At 36.7% G+C, this 25408-nt stretch overlaps 1 protein-coding gene across 2 annotated transcripts in view; it reads right to left on the reverse strand.

The window, feature by feature from the left end:
* The window catches only part of NHS (NHS actin remodeling regulator), a 449010-nt gene extending 424732 nt beyond the window's left edge, over nt 1–24278 (reverse strand). For both annotated transcript variants that reach the window (XM_031958934.1, XM_031958933.1), the window contains exon 1: nt 22820–24278. In XM_031958934.1, the coding sequence (XP_031814794.1) occupies nt 22820–23423 (604 nt within the window). In that variant the 5' untranslated portion in view covers nt 23424–24278. The remainder of the gene's footprint in view (nt 1–22819) is intronic.
* Nucleotides 24279–25408: the final 1130 nt, after the last annotated feature.

Raw genomic sequence — 25408 nt, forward strand, 5'->3', positions numbered from 1 at the left:
TTCTATTCTTAAAAATTTAAAACTATGCTAAGACATTGGGGATTCTGTTTCCCTATATTTCTGTCTCTATATATGTATGTATGCATGAACTTATGCATAATATGGGCAGCTAAATGGCAAAGCATACAGAGTTTAGAATCACAAAGACTCATCTTCATAACCTCAAATCAAGCTTTAGATACTTACTCTGTGACTTTGGGCAAGTCATTTAAATTTGTTTTGTCTGTTTCCTCATCTGTAAAATGAGTTGGACAAGAAAATGGCAAATCACTCTAGTATCTTTGCCAAGAAAACATCAAAAGGGGTTATGGAGAGTAGATAATGACTGAGGCAACTCAACAATAAATAAATAAATATATGCATATATATATATATATATATATATATATATATATATATATCACACACACACACATACTTATGTGTATGTGTATATTTTGTATAAATATACAAGTATATTTTATCTATTCATATGTATAATATATATGTATATGTCCATGTTTGTTTTTCTGCTTTATCTTTATTTCTCCTTATTCTAATTAACATACTCTATACTCCAACAAAAATGGACTATTTGCTCTTCCCCAGACAACCTATGATTCCCCATCTCTTTGTCTTTACTCCTGTTGTACTTTCTGTCTAAATTTCCCTTCTTTCTAGAGATTCCACCATCATTCAAAACATTTGACAAAACTTTTGTCAAAAAGACAAATATTATCTTTTCCAAGAAAGATTCAATTCCTCTAGTTGTAGGAGGCCTGTACACAACCCGTGGTATCATTTTCTCACTACCTATTTATTTGTGCACATTTTTCCTTTAAGCTCCTTGAGGGGCAAGGTTCTGTTTTGTTTGTGTTCTTATCCCCCCACAAAGCCTAGTACTTCTTTTTAGTAGGCACTAAATAAATATTTGTTGAATTGCCTTGATTTTAGGGAATTGTTTTAAAAAGCAAACAACTTTCAACTATGTCCTGAAATCAATTGACTCAGTCCTTTGTCTATGTACAATGACAACTAATGTCATAATCATGATTGTTGGCCCCTAAAGATCCTAAAGTACCACTTGAATATTCAACATAGTTTACTGTATTATACAATCTTTAACAGTTCCTAGTTAATTAACATTAACCAGAATATTTCCTCCTCCAGAAAACTATGTATAGATCAGCATTTCTCTCTTTTTTTTTTTTTTTTAATTTTATTTAATAGCCTTTTATTTACAGGATATATACATGGGTAACTTTACAGCATTAACAATTGCCAAACCACTTGTTCCAATTTTTCACCTCTTACCCCACCCCCCTCCCCTAGATGACAGGATGACCAGTAGATGTTAAATATATTAAAATATAAATTAGATACACAGTAAGTATACATGACCAAAACGTTATTTTGCTGTACAAAAAGGATCAGACTCTGAAATATTGTACAATTAGCTTGTGAAGGAAATCAAAAATGCAGGTGTGCATAAATATAGGGATTGGGAATTCAATGTAATGGTTTTAGTCATCTCCCAGAGTTCTTTTTCTGGGCATAGCTAGTTCAGTTCATTACTGCTCCATTAGAAATGATTTGGTTGATCTCGCTGCTGAGGATGGCCTGGTCCATCAGAACTGGTCATCATATATTAGATCAGCACTTCTCAAAGAGGGTCTGGAAACCCCTTTCTGAGGGTTCACAAAATCAAAAATATTTCGATAATAATACAATGATGTTGCTTGTCTATTAAACTACTCCTCCCTTTTCCAACTACACATCTGTGTGAAGTTAAATTGTACTCAAAAACTTCACCCAAAATTATGTATTGCAAGAGACTCAATGACGAATCAGATGTGAGACTCCAGCTGAATTCTGTTAAGCCAGACATTAAAGGGATTTTGCAAAACTATGTAAAACAATATTACTCTTCTCTCTATTTCATTTAAAATGTGGTATTTATCTTAATGTATAAGAGTGTTTAGTTCATACTTGGCACACAGTAGGTGCTTACACAGACTAGATTTATTATCTTTATTTTTAGTGAATTAATAAATATTTTTAAAATTTATCCCCTTTAGTTTCCAAAATAGCAAATATCAATATGTATAATCCACATAAATGAAAACTCTTTGGGCCCTCAATAATTTTTAAATGTGTAGTGGATCATGAAGCCAACAAGTTTGAAAATCAATGGTGTAGATAAGTGGTAGTTTGCTACAAAGAATTTGGTACTGGGATGTTTGGGGGTTTTGCTTTTTAAAAGTATTTTTGTTTAGTTCTTGCTCACAACACAAATTCATCAAAATGAAAAATGTGTTTACAATGGATACCCTCATTCTTTATAAACAAGGATTCGTTGAAGAAACATTTGGGATGTTTTAAAGTTAGGCACTAAATTCATCCTACTTTCAGAAATTAAAAAAAAAGAAAAGAAACTGTGTGATCTTAGACCCAATTAAATATCTGACTTGCCAGGAGAGAACCTGCAGAAGGGTTTAAGATATTTTCAGCATTCTTTTTCTACATTTCCTATTACTGCTTCTTCTTGAGGGCAAAAGATTTTTCTATGACCTTATTCTAAGTCTGGGGTCCTTTAATTTCTCTGAAGTCCAAAGGTTCAGAATGAACTTCTTTGGATCCACAGACAACTTTAGGATAAGGGTATGTGCAAATAAAAGAAGCCTATGGGGAAACACAGTTGCTAAACCTGAGAATTCTTCCTGGTCTCATTTAAACTTCAGCTTCCTGCTCCAAGTTTTTTAATGACTACCCTCAATGCACAATTGCACATTTGGGCTTTAAAGAAGGCAAACCATTTACAGTACTCTAACTAAAAGGATCTACCTAGAAAAAAGCTTTGAATGAGTTTAATAGCATTTTTTTTAAGTGGGAGTAAAATATATAAAAAGCATTCTGGCACACATATACAGAAAGCAAGCCCAGAAATTTGTAATATCACTACACTAAGAAAGCATTATGGATGCCAGGTAACCTTTTGAGAACTTGCATAAAGAAGAGATGATATAATAAAATTTTAAATCATTTTATTGGATCATAAGTCTAGAGTTGAACATAACCTCAAAGGCTATCTAGTCTAATCTCATTTTACAGATAAGGAAACTGAGGTTCAGGAATGCTATGTGACTTGTTCAAGGTCACACAGGTAATCTGGATAAAGAACACAGGTACAATGATTCCAAAGTCACTCATTTCCACTACAAACAATCTTTAACTTGTGTATCAATTCAGTCCCCAGCACACTCAAGGTAGTTATTAATTGCATGAAGAAATATTATGCCTTACTTTTGGGGGTTAATGACAGGAACTGGCAAGAGTTTTAGTCTCAGAACTCGGGAAATCTGAGTTTGGTCACTAAATAGTTATATGATTTTGAGGAAATGATCCAGATCCATTGGTAAGATGAAACAGTTGGAATCAATTTCCATTTCTAAGGTCCTTTTATACCTCTAAGAATATATGTATACACATACAAATGATGTAGGGGCAGAATTACCTATGTCTTTGAAACTGGTTCACATTTCTGCATCTTCCTGGCTTTTTCAGATTCCTTTTCTTCCCTATACCACTCATTAACTACCTATAACCACAGTGTCTTCCTAGCAGTATAACTTCAGATAAACTCATTTAATCTCCATGCTGCTAACATAATAATTAACATATATCTAATACCTAACATAATATCTCTTCCAGAGATAACTATATTTTAATAAAGGGGCACATAATGATCAGTATTCAATAAATATTTCTTCTATGAACGAATGAGTGAAGTTTTATGGAGACAAAGTCCCTAATGATTGAATGGATAGGTAAAGAGAAAAATGCTTAACTCAGAGATAGAAATCAGAAGATCTGGGGCTTAGTTCTGTTTGTATCAAGTGACAAGTCTTTCCATAAGTCTTTCAAATTCTTGGGAATTCTCAGATGAGATTGTATTTGGAAGAGTCATTCAATCTCATCTCATCCGTAAAGTAAAAGAATTGGATTCAGCCTTAAGCTGTAGCTCTAAAATTCTATGATTCTGTAACAATGGGAATTTCAAACATCAGAATATCTAAGTTATAAAGATTTGGGGGAGGAGGAAGGAAAGTCTTCTCTTGAGATCCCTTGAATCATAGAACACCCACTCTGCTGGTACAGAGACAGACAAATATTTCAACAAAATCCAATGATCCACTTCCTACTAAAATCCTAGGAAAATCCTTTTACCTCCTCCCTACCCTATAGCAACATACATCATATGTAATGCTTTCTTTAAACTAAAAACAGCCATTTATTAGCCATTACTAAATGTCTCCTACACATGTAAACCTATATATCAAATTACAGCCTTCTCTCCTATTCAGCCACAGATTTCCTTTTAATATTCCAGCTCACTATTGTTGTTGACTTTATCTCTATTAACTAACAGAATTTAGGTCTTCAAAAGCCATTAACAAGTCCCTGGAAGCAATCTCAGAAAATACAGAATGGTGATCGTTTACCTGAAAAAGAAAATATGGCAACCAATGACATAAACCTTTTTTCTTAATATATAAACAACAAATTATGCATGTTTAATGTGGGAAATTACATGACATGTTGTAAATCATCCACTTAGTTCCTGGCAGAGTAAATGATAACTATTAAGTCATATCTAAACATTCTATGAAAGACAATGCACCATTTTTCCCCCTGGAACTCTAATATATCCCTATAAACACACAGCTTTCTCCTAACAAGGTATCAGTCAACAGCGTTGAATAATTACTATTACCACATATGATAGCACCTAGCAAAATGTTATGCACACAGTGAGCACTCAAATACCCACTGAATGATGAACACAGTTTATGTTGCTATATTTGGCCTTCCTTGGACCCTGTACTGAGCAGCTTCTTGTAAGAGTACAAACAACAACAACAAACTTGGGTCTAACACTGAGAATTCCTAATGTGAACCCAAACTATTCTCTTACTTCACATCTTCATATCAACAACCATCTCTTAATTGTAGAAAACAATTATCTCACAGGAGATAAAGAGGTATCCTTACCTCTTATTAAAGAGACTTGCAAATGCCTATAAATTTTCATATGAAGTCAGCAAGCATTTATTAAATATCTAATATGTTCCTGGGACCTTATAATTTCTCAGTGGTTCCAGAACCTTGACCTCCAAAGGCAGGGACAAGATGGGGAGATAAGAGTGAGAAAAGAGGGAGGAGTTTTGAGGGAGAAGAGCCACAGGTATGGCCTCATAATTAAACTTACTTAGTAAAGATAAAAAGATAAATGACTAGAGGCAAGTCTGACTATAATACAGTATAATCTTAAATGTATTCTTTTTTCATTTAGAAAGTTTCTAATATGTATCAAAAAATAACAGCTCACATTTATGTAACAATTTAAGATTCACACTGTACTTTCCTCACAAGATTCTGACAAAACCAACGCCAATAGTACAGGTAATACTAGTAGCAGTAGTAGTAGTAATGGTGATAGGGTAGTGGTACTTAACAGTAGCAGCAGCTGTTGGGGTAACTGATACTTCGTTAGCATGTCAACATTTCCAAAGTGCTTTATAGATATCTCATTTGATCACCATAAGCCCCTGAGATAAATATTACAGATATTATTAATAATCAGCATTTCTATGGAGAGCTTTAAGATTTCTAAAAGGCAACTAGGTGACACAGTGAATAGAGCACTGAGCCAGGAGTCAGGAGGACCTGAGTTCAAATGTGGCTCAGACACTTACTAGTTGTGTGACTCTGGGCAAGTCACTTAATCCTGTTTCCCCCAGTTTCCTCATCTATAAAATGAGCTGTAAAAGGAAATGGCAAACCACCACAGTATCTTCTCCAAAAAATCCCCAAATGGGGTCAGATATGACTGAACAACAAATTTTGAAACATATAACTAAAGGCTTGAAGCAGCTCCCATTTCTAGCCCTGCAGGGCCATAAAGAATGTTCCTAAATGAATCTCCAAATGTGGTCATGAAGAATAGGGCACAACTGAAAACAAATGAACAACAACAAACAATATTAAGCACTTTGCAAATATTACCTCACTTGATCCTTACAACTCTAGAATATAAATGTTATTATTACTCTCATTGCAGATGAGGAAATTGAGGCGGATGAGGGTTAAATGGCTTGCCCAGGATCAAACAGCTAGTATGTTTCTGAGTTTGGGTTTGAATTTAGGTCTTCTTGACTCTAAGTCCAAAACTCTATCCACTTTGCCATCTATCTTATCTCTACTTTATCATAAAAATCATAGAGCCAGAAGATAACTGAGAGTCTCAAAACCAACCCTTTCATTTTACAGATGAGGAAATTAAGATTCACAGAAATTAAGTGACTTCTCTATCAATTAGAGAATGGCCAGACAAGTTGCAGTATATGATTGTGATGGAATATTACTGTGCAGGAAGAAATGATGAGCTCAATGATCTTAGAAAATCGTGGACAGACTTGCATGAAATAATGAAGAACAAGAAGAGCAGAACCAAGACAACATTTCATTTAATAACAGGCAAATTGTCTAAAGAATTACTTTGAGCAAGGAAGTCATATTGACTATTATAAATATCTAAAGGACATATGAAGAAAGATGTTATCTATATCCAGGGAAAGAACTGATAAATAGAAGTATGTATAAGATGGTTTTACATATATAGGATATATATATTTGTGTCTAATGATAAAAAAGGGGGGAAAATAAATTTATATGATAAATTTCTCATATATTTAAAAGAAATAGCTAATTGTGTAGAATAGATTTACAGTTTTACATTCAATCATCTTTTTATTTTGCTACATTATGGAAATGTTTGTTTTAGTATATATAAAGTAAAAATAAAACAAATAGAATATGAAAAAATAGGGGACTTGCCCAGAGTCAAATAATTAGCAAACTTCAGGGCCTTATTTCAAACTTTGTTCTTATTGAATGCCAGTGCTCTTTTCACGGCACCTTACTACCATGTTTCCAAAATCTATTACTTGTACTTTTTCTCAGACTTGTACCTGAGGCTAAAGGAAGTAGAAAGGTGGAAAAGTATATAGCTGTGTTACAAGGAGCTTGGCCTGGTTCCCTGAACTTCAATAAAAGAATCTAGAAGCTAGGGTGGTGTCATGAGTTTGAAATAAAACACTAAACATGGAATTTGGATTTGCTGAGGGTTTCCTCAGTCACTAACTTCTACAGAGTTCAACTCCCCAACCTTGGCCACTTGTTTATGAGCCAAATATCTGTGGCAATTAAGGCAAAATCAGCACAAAGAAAACAGCTCAGGGAAGCATATAGATTACTGCCATAGCACTCCCTAGCCTCTCTCTTGTCACTTGGGAAAATTTTCCTGATTTGCCTTGTTCTTGCATAAAACCTCTGTAAATAAGGGCAATTCAAGAATGTAACTCAGGGGTAACCCTTGAATGAATGAATGAAAAAGTTGATTAAATTTCCACTATGTGCCAAGCACTATGCTAAGTATTAAGGATACAAAAAACAAAAAAAAAAAAAAAAAAAAATAGGTAGATTTTACCAGTGAAAGCTATTGAAGACTTCATTTGCACTCTTCACTAAATGAAGCAGAAAGGATCTTCTTTTTCATAGACTAAGAGTTTAAGCCACATCAGTAAAGATTCCAGTGTCAAATTATGATTACATGGAGATTCCAAATGATTCAGCCTTTTAAAGAACTCCTCTCTTGGAATCAAAAGACCACACAAATATGCTTTACTTTTTTTTTCTTAAAAAAAAAAAAGCTGGAGAGGGGGGGTTGGGGCTTCCAAAGTAGATCATATTTTCTTCTCTTTGGACACCAAAATTGTCATTATAGATCAATAGGTACCATGAAGTGATGCTCTTCCGCGTTACAAAAATATAAATAATAAATCACCTTTTTCTAAGATTTTGAAGGGATTGTCACAGTTCTGCAGTGTCCGTATGGAAAACCTTATAATTAAAATTCATTGTAATGATTTTTGCCTTCAGGCAGCAACATTTCTCCTAGGAACAGAAACTTTTTGCTATCACAAGTACTGGCTCTAGTTTAGACACTGGGAGAAAGCTACCAAATGGCTTTCTGAAGGTCATGGTCAGGAGTTCTTTTTCCTAAGTTAAAGTAAGGTACTGCTCCATTGTGGGGTTCTCATTTGGTATATTATTTATTTCAGAGTTTACTCAACCATAACTGGATTTTCAGAAGAAAATTTCCTTTTTTTCTACCTTTTTGGTCTCTCTACCAAATAATGTACAATTTCTCCCATCTCCTCTGGCACTTCCTTCCCTGCTCCCAACAAGGAGAATGTGATGAGCAAATAGACTTTATTGTACAAATTTCAAATTGCAGTTAGACTGAGTAATTGGAGAAAAATTTAGGACTTTAGTTCAGTCATATTTCAGTTATGTTTCATTCTTCCTGACTCGGAGCTTTCTAGGAAAAGATACTGGAGTGGTTTTCTATTTCCTTGTTTAGCTTATTTTACAGTTGAGGAAACTGAGGCATACATGATTAAATTACTTGCCCAGATGACAGACACATCAAGTGTCTTGAGGCCAGATTGAGCCAGGCCTAGCACTCTATCACTGAGCCACCTAGTGCTTAAGACTTAGAATAGCGAAGAATAAAAGAATATGATCAATAGCAATCAGCCCTACTTAAGGACCATAGGCACTCTCTAACCAGGCATTCCCTAATGTATAGTGTATATATGTATATTACATAAATATATATATAATTTGTCCTTTAGGAACAATGCAGTTCACATTGGTAAACACTTTTTAAAATTTACAATGCACTTTTTTTAGAACATCCCCATGATGTAGGTAGATTATTATGGATCCCATTTTATAGATTTCACAAAGGAAGATAATTCTTAGAGTAGTGAAATAATCACATAAGCTAGTAAATAGTAGAGCTAGAATCTAAATTTAGGTACTTTTGCAAGGTTCTTTAACCCTTGGGACATGAGCATGAACTCTAGTGTTAAAAGACTTGGACTTAGAGCCTGCTTCATGCTTACTTTAGACTTTAGGAGAAGGGGTTACAGACAAAATGAAGGGGTATAATAGATATCAGGAATGGTAAGTATGAAATGGAATTGGAGAGCATATAGTTAGAAAGGATAAAGACAAATTCTCTCAGGGGAACTCACAATTAACCAGGAGTAAGAAAAACTCCATGAGGTGGGGAAAAGCCATTGACTGACAAGAGTTAGCTAGAGTAAGGAAAATGGCACCATTAGAAGAAAGGCATTATGAGGGAGAGAAAGAGAATACCTCATAGGGGGCTTAGTCCTGAAGAGAACTTGGCCCATGCTTTCTCTTCATTGGGCAAGTTATTTAAATACCCTGAACCTTAGTTTCCTCATTTGTAAAATGGAAGGCATTGAACTAGATGGAGGTACCTTTTAATTCTACAATTTTGATTATTCTATGATGGGCAGGTAGGTATAATGAATAGAGCACTGGATCTACTTATCTTTTTGAGCCCAGATCTGGCCTCAGATACTTATTTAGCTGAGTGATCCTAGGCAAGTCACTTATGAAATAAAGTAAAATCTGTTTGCCTCAGTTTCCTCATCTGTAAAACGAACTGGAGAAAGAAATGGCAAAACACCTCTGTATCTTTGCTGAGAAAAATCCCAAATGGGGTCACAAAGATCTGGACACAACTGAAATGACAGAACAACAATGACTCCAAATCCCTTCAGCTACTTCCCCATATGAAAACATAGGCAGATACAAAATTGTCCTGGGAATGAATTAATATTTTGAGATAGGACTTTCCCACTTGTCTCAGATCTACCTTATAGAGTCACAGAGTAAGAGATGGAGGAGCTCTTAAATGTAATTTATTCACACTTCCACAACTGATATCTAGAGATTTATGTAGCTTGCCCAAAGTCACAAAGGATAGCTAAGGGAAAGAGGCAAGATTTCAACTCTGCTCCTCTGATTCCAAACCTAATGCTCTTCATATTGGATCATACAACCAAAATATTCCATTCTGTTCCTTACTCTAATACTTAAAAGTCAAGAGTGGTTGAATATATACATATATACCTGTACAGATATGCATATATACAGAGATCTCTAAATATCCCTATGTCCATGTGTGCATATATATATATATATATACACACACACACACACACACATATATATATATATGTATGTATGTATTAGATAAACACCAAAAATTATAAAAATGTTTTAACATGACTCCAACCTGGAAGTTTACTTGGAAGCCATATTTAGTTTTATTTAGAAGAGATGATAAAGAGTTGAAAGCTAGGCAGAGCTATAAGGGGCTTAAACTGTCTCCATGAAAAATGTCACATTTGATGTCAATTATTCATGTTTTGAGTAGAGAAGAATTTTCCTTATAAATGCCAATGTTACTGTTATTCTTGTCTTTGTTGACAAAATATGAAAAATGTAAATAATATCAAAGTTGAATTTAATCAGAAGATTACTAAAAAATATAAAGAATACATTTTATTAAAAATAAATAAATGTCAATATGTCCATGCATACATGTATATGTGTGCATATATGTGCGCATGTATATGCATGTAGCAATATGCATGCACATGCTTGCATATATATATACACATATACATGTATACATTCATATATACATAGACATTGAAGTATATATATAAAGTTATATATGTGTGTGTGTATACACATATATACATACATATAAATTTATAGGCAAAGGGAGTTCCAAAACTGGATCAAGCACAGAAGGTAAACTTTGTACCTTGAGATTATCTACAAAGAATCCTTTGAGTTCATTTAGTCCAATCCCCTTAATTTTCTAGACGATGAGGAGGAGGAGCAAAGTCTTGCCCAATATTACACAGGTAGGAGTAGAGACTGATTTTCTGATTTCAAATAAAGTAAATATTCTTTCCACTGTGCTATAATATATCATACATGAGGCCAGGAAAAGGGCTACAATTCAGGAAGTTTGGATCAATCAGACCCATAATTGCTATATATGGAGCACATAAAAATATAAGTGACTATAGGTGAGGAGAAGAAGAGAGTTTACCACTGAAGCCCTGATAACTTCAAATAGGGAAGTTCTCTGAAATGCTCCAATGTGGTTAAAATTTTAAGACAATTCCCACAACATTCTCGAGGGCATTTTTCAAAGCCCAAGAGCCCCACAATAGTTGCTTCCAGACACACCCCAGACCTTATTAGTTGGTTGCACAAATACATAGTGTTAGACAAAACAGCACTGGAAATTGGGAGTACAGGGTAGAATTTTAGGTGTACAGGTGACTGAACAAATAATGGATTTTAAGATAGTATTTGTTTATAATGTCTTAATGTTACCGTGCAATGACATTGGACAAACAACTTTAGACAGAGTGTGTCTTTTCTTTTCTGAGCCCTTTCGAAAGCCTGCAATAGAATTTCTAAAGCAGAAAGAAGCAACAGCAGAGAGATGAGGGCAATTAGTTAGCTATCCTTCACCTGGAAAGAAGATAAGACTGGCCTATTATCAGTGATGGTTTTGCACTGATCTAGTCATATTACTGTATCTAGTCCCCCTGAAAACCAAAGACAAAAAGATATGGGCATCTCTGAAATAGCTGCTTGGGATTACATGTACAGTTTGTAATCCTGTGGATAGTCTACATTGTAGACTTATATGTTTGTAGATTGTAGACTATCTATGGACTAAAAGTTTCAAAATGAAACTTGAATATATATAATTCAGTTAATTCACCTGAACTAACTGGTCAATAGGAAAGATTACATATCACAATCAAAACAATTTACAGGAATACAATTTAAGGAGCTACATTTGTAGGATATAAAACATACACACACACACACACACACACACACACACACAAGACTTCTACAAATACAAGCTGGGAATTGAGGTTTTTCTTTTCTTTTCTGTACAATTTCTGAAAATTTTGACTTGAAAAATCACTCCAAAACACTAGAAGAAACTTCCTTTTTCCCATAAAAAGGTAATACATTTTTGATGACCTGAGGCCTTGTTGCAAAGATATAAGCTCTAAGAAATAATCTGGCCCATTTTCCACTTTGCCAACAAAGAGCAATAGGTACCAATTGGCATTTATGGAGGTTTGCAAAGCATTTTGCATATATTATCTACCCTGTATGGTATATGTTATTAATATTGCCATTTTACAGATGAGAAAACTCATTCTGAAAAAATAAAATGATTTGCACAAGAATACACAGTACCTAAGGTAGGATTCAAATTCAGGTTTTTTCCTGACTCCTAGTCCTACATTCTATTTAGCTGTCACTTAATTGCTTGAAGAGTTAAAATAAAACTATATATATGCAATATACATTTCTTTAAGCAATAAGAGTCATTTTAATTAGCAAAGGCAAAAGTGGAACAAAAAACAAGAGGATGACATCTGATACTTAAATTTTGCTCCAGAATCATTTCTCTCATCTAAAGTTATTTCTTCTCTCTCTCTCTCTCTCTCTCTCTTTCTCTCTCTCTCTCTCTTTCCCCTCTCTCTCTCTTCTCTCTCTCTCTCTCTCTCTCTGTACATATGTGTATCTCTTGTTCTGTCTCTCTCAATATGTCTCTCTATGTCTCTCTATTTCTGTTTCTATGTGTACATGTGTGTATCTCTTGCTCTCTGTCTCTCTCTGTGTCTGTTTGTCTGTCTGTCTTTCTCTCACTAGGTTCCTGCCAAATTCCACCTCCCAATTTAAAACCATTAATTGATTTTTGTGTTTGAACTTGTGTGAAGCAGATAGAACACTGGGCTTGGAGGAATATCTGAGTTCAAATCCTACTTCTAACACTTAACTTAGCTATCTGAAACTGGGCAAGTCACTTTATCCTGTTCACCTTAGTTTCCTCATCTGTAAAAGGGGCTGGAGAAAGAAATGGCAAAACCATTCTAATATCTTTGGCAACAAAACCCCCTGTCGATGGAGTCATATAGAGTCGAACACAACTAAACAACAAATATGAATTCATATATAAAGAGATTGACTTTTTAAATTTTTCATATATGTTGCCTCCAATAAATCTGTAAAATTAATCTCACAATAAATATCTACAATCTTGTAAAAGAGAACCACTTGTTTTGGAGGTGATATGAGAGGAAGGCTGATGCTAACAGACCTCTAAGGCTAAATTTAAAAAATATATATAGCTTTACTTGCATTATTAAAATATAAATAAAGGCTCTAAGAATAGAGTCCAGATGCATGTTAGAAAGGAACTTAAATATTGTTATTATACTGCTAATGAACATTATGATTCTTTTGGATGTTATCCCTCTTCTAGCTCTAATATTCTATGAACCCATGAATTTTCATTGCTGTGGGGTTTTTTAATTTTTTAATTAATTTTGCTAAAAGTCAAGTGACTAAAAAGTATGAGGATTTCTGATTTCACAATTACAGGTGTATTTATATCAAACAATCAGAAAAATCCAAAAAGAATCTTCCTTATCCAGATGTCAAGGAACAACTTAAAAAGCTGAAAATATGGCTGTTCATCTGATTTTTTTCCTATTCTTAAGTTTTTCTAATTTAATAGTTATAATATCTTCAAATGTCATTTTAGCTTTCTCATGGGACAGCTCCAGATTCCAGACCATAATAAGGGCCTCCAAACCTGGGGCTTTATCTTTTACTTGTGCCCACAAAAATTCTTCTACCTAAAACCTTACAATTGTTTGAACTTAAGTAAATCAAGCTCTTTCTGTCTCTTTTTTTCAGTTCCTGAGGCTCCTGAGCAAAAAATCTCTTTGGAAAAGGCAAAGAAGAGTAAGTCTCTGTTTCTTTCTTTCCTTTGATCAAGGGATGACTTTGTGAACTTTGAAGAGTCAGAGAATTTATTGGTATTCTAAAAGTGTTCCCAAAACAGCAATATCTAGTAGCCACATAAGCATCAGGAACTGAGAACAAACAGGATTCTACAAGAACTGCTAGTAGAAAGGTACATTATATCTAAGAGGAATATCTAGATTATTCCATCAAAAAACATCCAACCACTATAAATTACCTCTCTACCCCTGCCTTGTCAGATTTGCCCTAAACTTAAGCCTACTTTCCCCCAGACTCTGATATACTGGAGGGGAGTATATGTCATAGGTACTTGGGAAAATGTTTCCAATTCTTATAACCCCGTTTTAGCAAAATATCCCTTCTGTCAGAGCTAAATAATTCTGACTAATTGATATGAGCCATGGTTAATAGAGGAAACATACCTATGGGGGTCATGAGTTATGGTCCTGGAAACAATTCCCCTTAATCCCTTAAAGCTCCTTAGAATTGGGAGATCAAAAGTAGCTAGCTGCCATCTTGGGATTCAAACACAACTGAAAATGATTGAATTGTGTATGTATTATGTATGTATGTATTTTTGGACATAGCAAATGCGAGAATTTGTTGTGCTTAACTATAGATATAGATATATATCTATACTTGTTTTGACTATACATGTTTTGTTTTTCTTTCTTTTTAATGAGGGAATGGGGTGAGAAAAGACTTTTCATGAGATGACTTGGTCAAATGGTTTTAAGGGGTTCAAAGTCAGCAGATTTGAACTCTGTAGATTCCATCATATTTCACTCTCTTTCCTTTTATAATATAGACTAAAGTATTGCTAAAATATAGTAGGAATTTTATTATTTTCTCCTCTAATAGGAAATATATTTCTAATTTTACTATAGGACAAAATAATCTAATTGACCAACAATATCAAAGAAATAGTGTTTACTTTCTTTTTAAAGTAGTTTTTCCCCCCATCAGTCTTGTTTTAAGGTAAAAATACAAAGAATAGCATACAAAATTATTTCCTTAGAAAAACTACCATTATTGACCCAGCATCTTGAACTTAACTTGAGGTTTCTACCTGTTTTAAGAAAGCAAAAGATTAACCTGATTGAAGCACCAGTACAAAAAGTCAACTTCCCAATTATATAAAAGGGTATTTAGGCAATCTACTTATATCATTTCTCTAATGAAAAGGAATCATGGAAATAAGATTCTTAGTAAGTCTCTAAAAAAAAAAGAAAAAGAAAGGAAAAGAAACAGCAAGAACCCCAACCAAATTCTCTTTTTTAAAGGGATCTTAGAATCATAGTATGGAAATGTTTGGCTCTCTTCAGACTTGAGGGTCTTCTATATTTTGTGGACATTAAAAGCACAGTTTCCTACTGTGCATTATATTTGGGAGGGGGGGAGAAGTTGTATCTTGAATAACAAACACTATTATAAAGAACCCCATTCTCTCTTTGATACCACATATTTGGTATCAATCAGCCCAATTCATTAATTCATCAAAAACAAGTCTTGCCAAACAACCTTATTTCCCTTTTTTATGGTGTTACAAGATAGAGAGGAGATATATTTTAACTACATTGGATTTTTATTTCAGCCAGTTATTTGACAAAATCTCTTATGACATCTTTGTGGACCAGAGGGAATAATAAAATGTGGGATAAATAATAATGCAGTTTGTTTGCCTCATACTTTCTTGCTAAGCAAAGAATATGGATTAATGAACTACTAGAGCTAGAATAAGAACTCTAGTGATACATTATAAGTTTCTGTTTTCCTCTTTGTCCTGGTCAGCATTTTTATTAATAACATGGATTAAAATATTTTAACAAATCTACAGATACTCAAAGCAGATTAGGATAACAAATACTGGATGATGGAATCAAGATTCAAAACCAAAGCTATTACTGGAGGCTAGAAGAATGATCAAAAACAATGGTGTTTAATAGAAACAAATATAAAATCCTCCAACTAGATTAAAAATTAACAGCATAAATTAAGGATGTGACAAACAACATTCAACAGTAATTCACGTGAAAATTCCTGAAATGGAGTATTTAAAGGGTTCTGCAAAAAACAGACATACTAATACACAGCTTAATAGAATTCTTTCTATTTTGGAAAGCAATATGAGTGTATAAAATATATATTACCAATTATGTTGATATGTTGGCTAATTTTATGAACTGTTTTCCCCCTCTTTTTTATTCTGTATTTTAGGTGATGGTTCTTTATAAGGATTCTTGAGGAGAGATACATTGGGAAATATTTATAGATGTCTTAAAAACAAACACTATCAATACAAAAACAAATCTTTTATGAAAAGATGTAGGGGTAATTAATTGGGTGGATCAATATGATCCCAGAGTATAAAAGAATTGTTAAAACAAATAAAAACAAACCCTTAAAATATAATAAAAACCTAATGCAATACTGCATACAGTATAAGTACAGGATGGTAATAGTTCTACTTCACTGTTCAGACTACATCTACTATTGTGTTCATTTATGACCCAAAAGCAATATTAACAACTTACAAATTAGAAAACTAATCAACTATCTGTTCCATGTACAATAATATATCTTGCAAAATCTCTTAACTGGAATGTACTCCCTACTCATCTCTACTTCACAAAATCCCAGGCTTCCTATAGAACACAACTCAAATACAGTAGGTCTTTACTCACACATACATACCCACACATTTTATATTTATTCATTTAGGTTTATATTGTATCTCTACCCCTACCCTTCACCTTTGCCTAGTAGGATATAAACTCCTTGAATATGGTGTTATTTTATTTTTGACCTTAGAATACCAGACCCTAACACAAAGTCTTGCACATGTGGTTTATACATGCTTGCTGAATTGAAGTGATCTGTAAGGAATAGGGTAACCAAGATATTAAGGGATGGGAAATCATATCACATAAGAAATGATTTAAGGACCAGGAGTGATTTAGCCTGGAAACCAGAAAATTGAGGGTTGAGGAAAAGATGGTACACTAGAGAAAAAATATGGCACACTAGTTCAAGTACCCTTCTACCATGTGGAAAGAGTAAGAATGGAATAGAAGATATGGGTAGACAGATTTCAGTTCAAATGAATGATTTAATAAAACATTTATTAAATATTATGTGCCAGTAACTGCTTTGGGTGGTTGAACTAAATGATCACCAAAGTCTTCTCCAAAGCTAATATTCTTTGACTCTCCTGTGGGTCACTTTTATTCTCAATAAATTTCATTTTCAAGTACTCATGTAGTGGTCATACACTGTACAAAACTAAGATTTGGAAGACAAGTTCTTGAGAGTAATGTTTCAATATTACAATATTCAATATGCCTTCTCATTCTTAATAGTTAATTCTGTGAAAACACTTTTATTTGTGTAAACATCTACAAAACTTTGTATCAATACATTTAGGCCCTAAGATAAGATTCCCAGAGTTTTGAAACAGTTCCCAGATTGCAGTGCTTATGGCCCACTTACCAATGAAGCCAGGTTCATTGAGAACCTTAGAAATAAAGTTACTTCCACAGCTCATCTGCCATACAAGAAACCCTCCTTTAAAATGTGTGTTCATTATATCATTTTTTACTAATCAAAACATAAAACAAACAAACAAAACAGGCTGCATTATTCAGTGGAAATAATTCTAGATTTGGAATCAGAACATGTTGGTCTCAATTCTGGCTCATTTTGGAAAACTCACTTAATCTCTCTGGACCTCAGCAATAAAATCAGGGGATTGGACCTAACATCTCTGAACTTTATCTTTAAATGTCTTCTTTGTATATTCAATTCAATCCTACTTGACAAACATTTTAAATTACCTACAATGTTTAAAGTAGTCAGCTAGATACTGGAGAGACTTAGTTACAACATGAAATAGTACCTGCCCTGTCAAGAGCCTATGTGCCACTGAAACCCCTATCATAGATACTAAAAGATGACAATTTTTCTTGTTCAATCAAAAAAGTAACAAAGGAGAGGTTCACTATCTTGATGTTTTAGCAAATTAAATGTAATGATGATTCACAGTGAATCTGAAATTATGACTCAGACTGTCAGTATTTTTGAGAGCTTAAGGGGGTCTCTCATTTATTCAATGCCACTTTGTAAAAAAAAATACCATCATATGCAGGAAGGAAAAATATTCATTGTTGCCATTTTAGGAACATAAACCACAACATGGTATCAAGAACTTTCTATGTAAATCAGTCAAATTATTTTTTATTTAAAAGCTCAATTCTAGGCAAAATCCAAAACCCTAGAAAGAAATCTGATGTTATGACTGGTGATGAGGAAATTGAAACCGTGAATTATTACCCTCTGAAAAATTGCTCTATTTTTGATTATTTTGTGATGGGGTTAAAACATATTTTAATGAAGCTGTTAGATTTTCATAATGCTTCAATGGAAAAAGAATGGCAGCATTATAGAAACACTCAAGCAAGTATATTAACCAGATCTCTCTGATTTCTGCTAGCTTGAATGCAAAGACCCAGAGTATAAAAGAAAGAAGCCGTCCTAACAAAAGGAAATCCCATGATTAGAGCTGGCATAAACGAAAAGAGTCAATCTCATCCAAAGAGCTACTGGAAATTTCTTTTGAAGTTTAAAGTTGTATGCAATTGCTCTGGATGGAATGGTATTTCCCAAACTGGGATCTCCTTAGAAGGTCAGTTCCACTAAGCCAGAGACAAGGGAAGTACAGAATTCAAAATGCCTATTAGTGATATCAGTGCTGAACTGTGGATTATGTGAACCAACGTGTTCGCCCTTTCCTCATATTTGACCTTCTCAGCATACTTTTCTCTTCATACTCCCCCTTTCCGCTATTTCCCAAATCTTTAAGATTTGTTGCTCCAGATCTTAACCTCTTAACCTCTTAACTTTGGAGTTATGAACAGCTGTTTGGTGGTGGCAGCTATTATAAGACAAATTGATGACTTTTGGTGGAGGGCGTAATGTGGGAATTATAAGATCCTTTGGTGAGGCAGCATGATGAAAAAGTTTCAGCAAACTCTGAAAACCCTCATCTGAAAGTGATTAAGATCAAGTCTGTGCCAATTTTAAGAATAAAATTATACCAGGATGCTTGAAAGTGTGATCACATTAACACTAAACCTGTCTAAGAGCCATCAGTTTGGAAAACTATGAAATACACACACTCCATGAGGTTCTTCACTGGGCTTAGTTTCACAGAAAAACATTCTTCTATTGACCAGCTACAATTTTTTAGTTATCATATTATAACATGGAAGAACCTAAGGAGGTCCAGTATAATAGAATTTTCATATGCTATGATACAAATTCATCCCATCAGCAGATAAAGAAAGAGACACATAGTATTATTTCTTTCAAATCATTGTACTAACTACATAGGCATACACTAATGCAATATAGCAATTTAGGGTTTCCCCTGTATATGAAACATAATGTAGAAAACAAATGAACCTCAAGAAGATGAAAAGGAAATATATAGAGTCCTAACTAGCTAGAATTCAGGGCTTTGCTCCAAGCACTGATGTTAAGGGAATAGGGAAGATGAAACTCTTTTCTTTTCTGAAGGAACAAGTTTCTTCTGCCTCTATCATAATCTCTTGGCCTAAGCTCCCAAAGGAGTTGGTAGGGGAAAGAGTAGAGAGAAAGTGTATCAGAAGAGGGGGAGGAAGCCAGTCCCTATAGATTAGTAGAGGATAGGAAGTAAGAGTCTGGACAGACTAAAAAGCCTTCATTTATATATATATATATATATATATATATATGTGTGTGTGTGTGTGTGTGTGTGTGTGTGTCATACTATACCTTTCATCAATCTTCCCTCCCAGCAACCTAATTGCCTCAGTTGTCCTGTATGCCATAGTCTATACTTATTTTTTTTGCACTAGATGAAAAGATAATCAATGATGGTTCTTCAAAAGTGCCCTTCCCCGTTGATTGAAAACTGTTCTAATTTGGGGCTGAGGGGAAGAAACCAAACCACAAAGAGATTGAGTAATCCAAGACCATAGACCCTAAAATGGATCTGAGTGAGGAAATTCACTCTTGTGTCTCCCAAAGAACAATCAAGTTTAGATTCTAGCTTGACTGTGTGTCATTGATTCCAACCAACTGGCCCATTCACTGACAGATGATTCTTTTTATCTACCAAAGATGGAAAACCACATCTATCTTTTACCAATTATCCCCATTGACTCTTTGAACTATTATAATGCTTGAAATGATTTTTTAAAAAATATTAAAACCTGGTAGGAAATTACCTTTTTGAGAGTAAAGCTAAATAGTAAACAAACATTTCATCATCTTACTTCTCAGAACAAGCAGTAAGAGTATCTGAGCAGGAAACAACATTTATAAGAGAACTTCACTGGGGTGTGAGGCATGTTGGGTGTTATAAATAGTTTAAATGCAGAAGGTAGGAAGTTACGGAGGTTTAAGAAAGAAAGGGGCACATGTAGACTATCAAGTTAGAAGAAGAAGGATTTCTAAGCCCCTCCTCCCTTTGGTAATTCCCTGGAACATCAGCCATGAGAAAGGGAGATAAAAGTCCTAAAGGAAAAATCAGAGTATAAGGTATCCTTCTCTCCTAAGACTGATACCTTCAAAGATCAAACTAGTACAATACTATGCTAAATATATTTGAGGAGGAAGAGAGCTCTGCATACAAGCTTTTCTAATATGATCTTTAAGGAAGAAAAATTAAGCCTGACAGATTTTTATTCTCTTTCTAAATAAGGTTATTAAATAAGTTACTTTACTCTCACAGCTTTGTGTGTGTGTATGTTTGTGTGTGTGTGTGTGTTTGTGTGTGTGTGTGTCTAATTATATGCTCAACCAAAGTAGATAATGTCTATATCAACTGTATTTGCTCACCATGAACTTAGAGACTTTGAAAAAAGGGAGGAAAACCTCTCTTTTAGTTATTAATGATTATTTTTCACACATCAAATAACATAAAAGATTATATTCAATTCAATGTATCTAAAGGTGATTGCCCCTATGCCCCTTTGCCCCTATGGAAAGCAGTAAAAGGATGATACATCTGTTATTATTGGCCTGATTTCCAGTATATGAAACCTAACCAAAGAAAATTACATATTCACAAACATTTGGGAAATGTAGACACCACTCACAGTCTGCGAACCTTTTCTCCAGCTATTATTTATGTGAAATCATCACTAACTTAAACCATACTACACAGATATTAACAACTGTTGGAAGTATAGAGCCTGTCCCCACTTTAGATTTGGAATGAAAAAGGAGCAGGATTAAAGTACTCATTGCAAATAACAAAAATAAAATATTACTTTTCCCATGATAGTCCTAATTCTTTCCAGAATTCATCACCATAATAGTTCTTCTTTGAACAACAGTCATTAGTCCAACTCCAGGTCTTCATAGCTATGAAAACTGATCATGAACATCAATTGTTTATATATATATATATATATATATATATATATATGTGTGTGTGTGTGTGTATTATGTATATATAAAATGTGTGTATATATGTATACATACACATTTTAAAACATCATTTCCATCATGAAGTTAGAAGCATTCTTAAGGCAGGGGCAAATTTGCATTGGAGTATGGTGAGAAGGCTGGATTTTGGATGACTATCTGAGATGCCTGGAAAATTCCCTAGGAGATCCTCCACCCCCATGATCTACTCCCACCCCCACCTTCAACATCCCCCCCCATCTAGCAGCCAACCCTTTTACTAGCTCATATGCAGCAATATCAGAAATCCTAGACAGGAAGCTTCTTATATGTCAGAAACCACTGACATCATCTCTCATATTCCAACCCAAACTGCTTCAGATGCCACACAGATAGATGCACATCAGTCCTCTGAGTAACCCTGCAAAGGCTGTGGTTGCATATAAAGATCTATAGCTAAGAACGATACACACATGTGTCTATGTTTCCAAATATGTGCCCTACAGAGATAGAGAGTAATGTTTGTACTCTGTTTTGGAAAGCCTTACCAAAGAGCTACCATCTTTCTATCATTTAATATTAGCAAAGGACTACCCAGCTGTGTCAGGTGAGGACTGCACAGTTTTTAACCTTGTACTAGATTCCCAAGTCTTCTTTCCCTAGGCATGTGCCTGCCTCTTCTCTCCTTAAATTCTTTATTTTCCCTCTGCAACCAGCAGACTCTTTGGGCCGCAGATATTGGCGCAGAAATCTCCACATAGCTCATTCACAGAATCTCAGAAACTTCCAGTATAAATCTCTCTCTCTCTCTCTCTCTCTCTCTCTCTCTCTCTCTCTCTCTCTATCTCTCTCTCTCTCTTTCTCTTCCTCCCTCCTTCTCCTTCCCTCCCTCCATCACCCCCCACACACACACATACCATGCTACAGCATGCCAGGTGCTTGCTGTTCAGGAAACCCCAACCCCCTTACTCTCTAATGTCAAATATAGAGCAAGCACCAAATCTCGCCTATAAACTCGGATATCCCTCAGACACACACACATACACACACACACACACCACACACACATCTGCTGGCACTTTCCAAGTGCTCATAAATGATCACGGCTGCCACCGACCTTCAATCCCAAACTCCTTCACTCACTCTCTCCAAGGGGAAAAAGGAAAAAGGGAAAAACCTCCAAGGTGCAAAAAGAAGATGGAGAGATCCTTACTCCTTATTTATTTCTCATAATCTCCCTTCTTAGCGCACCTCCACCTCAACCTGCGTCTGTATGTTAGTCCAGAGGGCGCCCCACCAAACTTTCCCTCATTCCTCCTCATCTCGGTTTCCCTGACCTCGGAGTATACGCCCCCCAAATCCAATTGTATCCAAGCCAGTCTAGCAAGTCCTATAGATGGATATGGAGTTCGGGTACGTACTGAGAGCCAATGGTATCCAAATCCTTCCAGACTTCATGTAAGGAAGGTGGGGAAAGCTATGCGCAGCATTGGGCGCAGTGCCCCTGAAGGCTAAGTCCAGGGGTGGTAAACTGAGGAAGGAGAAGTGTCCAGATACTTACGTACTGCCTCTTGCTTGGGATCCATGGTGGCCAAGACGCGCTGGACGCCACTGATCTTGCCTTGGAGAGCCCGGACCCGGCGATGGGTCAGTTGTATGTCACCCTCAATCTCCTGGAAGAGAGTGCACGCGTGCCGGGCCACGTCCGAAAGCTGCCGAAGGATCCGAGACAGGGCCACATTACTGACTGAGCATAAATCTAGCATCATAAGCATCACTGCGGCCGCAGAAGATGGCTCGCTCCCGGGGGCCCCGGCCGCTACCACTGCAGACTCCGCCTGGGCAGCAGTTCCAGATGCCTCTTTCCATTGCTGCAGCGGCTGCGGCTGTGACTGCTGAGGCTGCTGGGGCTGTTTCGCCTCCCCGGTCGCCGACTCCACTAGCAGCAATCCAGTCGCCTTGTCCTTCTCCTCCGGTCTCGGTGCCTCAGCCTCCTCCCGCCAATGAGGAGGCGACTGCTGCAGCAGTGGCCGGGGCGGCGGTGGCTGCTGCGGAGGAGCTGGCTGTTCCTCGCAGCCCGAACTCCCGTCCTCAGCCAGGCCGGGGGCCAGCTGCCTCTGCCGGCACAGCCACTGAGGCTCCACAATCCGCTTGGCAAAAGGCATCGCAAACAATCCTGAGCGCGACTTTTCTGTCCCCGCCGGTGTGTCTGGGTCTCTCCCTAGTCCACTCTCTGGGAGCTGGGTGCCTCCACCTGGGCGGGGTGGGAGGCCGGGAACGACCTCGAGGGGAAGGGTCCAGGAATGAAGCAAGGGGGTGAGGCAGTGGGAAACTAACGATTCGCAGTCTAGGTTGTGCAGACCGACAGGAGTATTCCAGCTACTTCAGTCTCCTCCAGCTCCTTCAAGTGAGGAATACTCTCCCCACACCTTGCCTCCCTATCCCTTAGCCCTCAGAAAACCACTCACCCCCACCCCAAGTCCCTGGCGCCCTGCGCCTCTGTGGGTGACAACGACGGGGGTGGTGGGTGGGGGACGACAAACCCAGGGACTTTTAATTGCCTTTAGTCGTTTTCACTCGCTAACCGCCGGACGCTGATGATTAAGCTCCATCTTTCGCTCTTTTCAGGGCTGTGTCGCCGCCGCGGCCGCCCCCGCCGCTGCTGCTGCTGCTGTTGGTGATGGTGCTGCTGCAGCTGCTGCTGCTGTCTGGATGGGAGTAGGAGAGCGAGGGAGAGTGTGTCTAAGCGAGTGCTTCTCAGTTTGAAAGTAAAACAGCGCAGCCCGGCACCGCCTCTCTAGTCCCCACGCTCTCTTCCTCTGATCATCAGTCACTTCTGGGGAGCGCTCTGTGTCTGTGTCTCTGTCTCTGTCTCTCTCTGTCTCTGTCTCTGTCTCTCTCTCCCCTCTCTCTCCTCTCTCTCCTCTCTCTCCTCTCTCCCTTCCCTCTCTCCCCCCTCCTCCCCCCCGCCTTAGCGCGGCTCTTCCCGGGAGGTGGATTTGGGAAAGGCGGTCCGAAAACCCGGAGAGAGGAATCCGCCTTAAGCTTGAGGGAAGGAGGCGGCGTGGGGGTGGGGGAAAAGGATTGTAGGAGAGAGAAGGGAAAAAAGAGCAAGGGGGGAAAAAGAGGAGAGAGGGAGCATGGTCCCCTCTCCACCACTTGGTGGAGTATCCCAGCTAGCCTTGCTGGTCAAGCCGCTTTCCTGCTGCAAATCCACTTCCTCGAATCAAAGTGAATGAGATTTTCACTGTCAGCGGAGTGGGGGAAGGGAGAACGTTCTAAAGTTTGGCAAACCAGTCTCAAGGCATTAGTGTCAAGCTATAGGTTGGAGGAGGAAGGGAGGAGCTTCCTAAAGTAGGAAGACTTAACGCGTGTTCTCTCGGTACAGAATCGTTCAACACAAATCAGGCTTTGATCTAGAACTCCCGCATCATTTCACCTTAGAGGATGGCTCATAAGCAAATTAAAAGGGAACTAGGAGGGAGATGTGGGCCGGGCTTTTGCATCCAGATAATCTTCAGTTGCCAAAGTGGAGTTTTTCACATTCCTTCCCTGTCTTACACATCTTACAATTTAAGACAGTTGGAAAACAAATACTGATATATGGTGGGCGTGGAGTGGTTAAAGATCGAGTTTCCTAGCAAAGTTCATTGAGATATTTGGTGAGACTGGCCCACTTAGTCTCCTGTCACCCCCACTCGATCCTCTGTGGAGTTCTCACACAAAAGTTCCCAAATATTGCTGAACCACTGGAAAAGCTATACACAACCCCTCCTCTTTAGCCCTCCCTATTCAGCTCGAAGGTATAATTTTCAGAAAGAAGCAGTTTTCTATTCTTCAATCTGCAGTCTACATACTATCGACATAAAGCATACAGACTAGAAAATATTAATAAAATGTGTGCCTTCATCTCTGTCCTTCAATTCAAATAAATTATATTTTAATTTAAAAACCACAAGCAAAATCTGGAAGGGCACCCTTCATTTTCTATGTCTAAACAATATAAGGAATAGAATATTTCTGATGTAACTCAGAAAGTTCTCCCAAAGTTGGGGCCACTTCACCAAAACACTTCTTTCTTCATTACCTCTTAGAGTTCCATGCATATGTTCTACATCCAGATAAGATTGCCAGCTGATTCAATGATTGA

This window comes from Sarcophilus harrisii, chromosome 3 (genome assembly GCF_902635505.1).
Source record: "Sarcophilus harrisii chromosome 3, mSarHar1.11, whole genome shotgun sequence".
In the NCBI taxonomy this organism is placed as follows: Eukaryota; Metazoa; Chordata; class Mammalia; order Dasyuromorphia; family Dasyuridae; genus Sarcophilus; species Sarcophilus harrisii.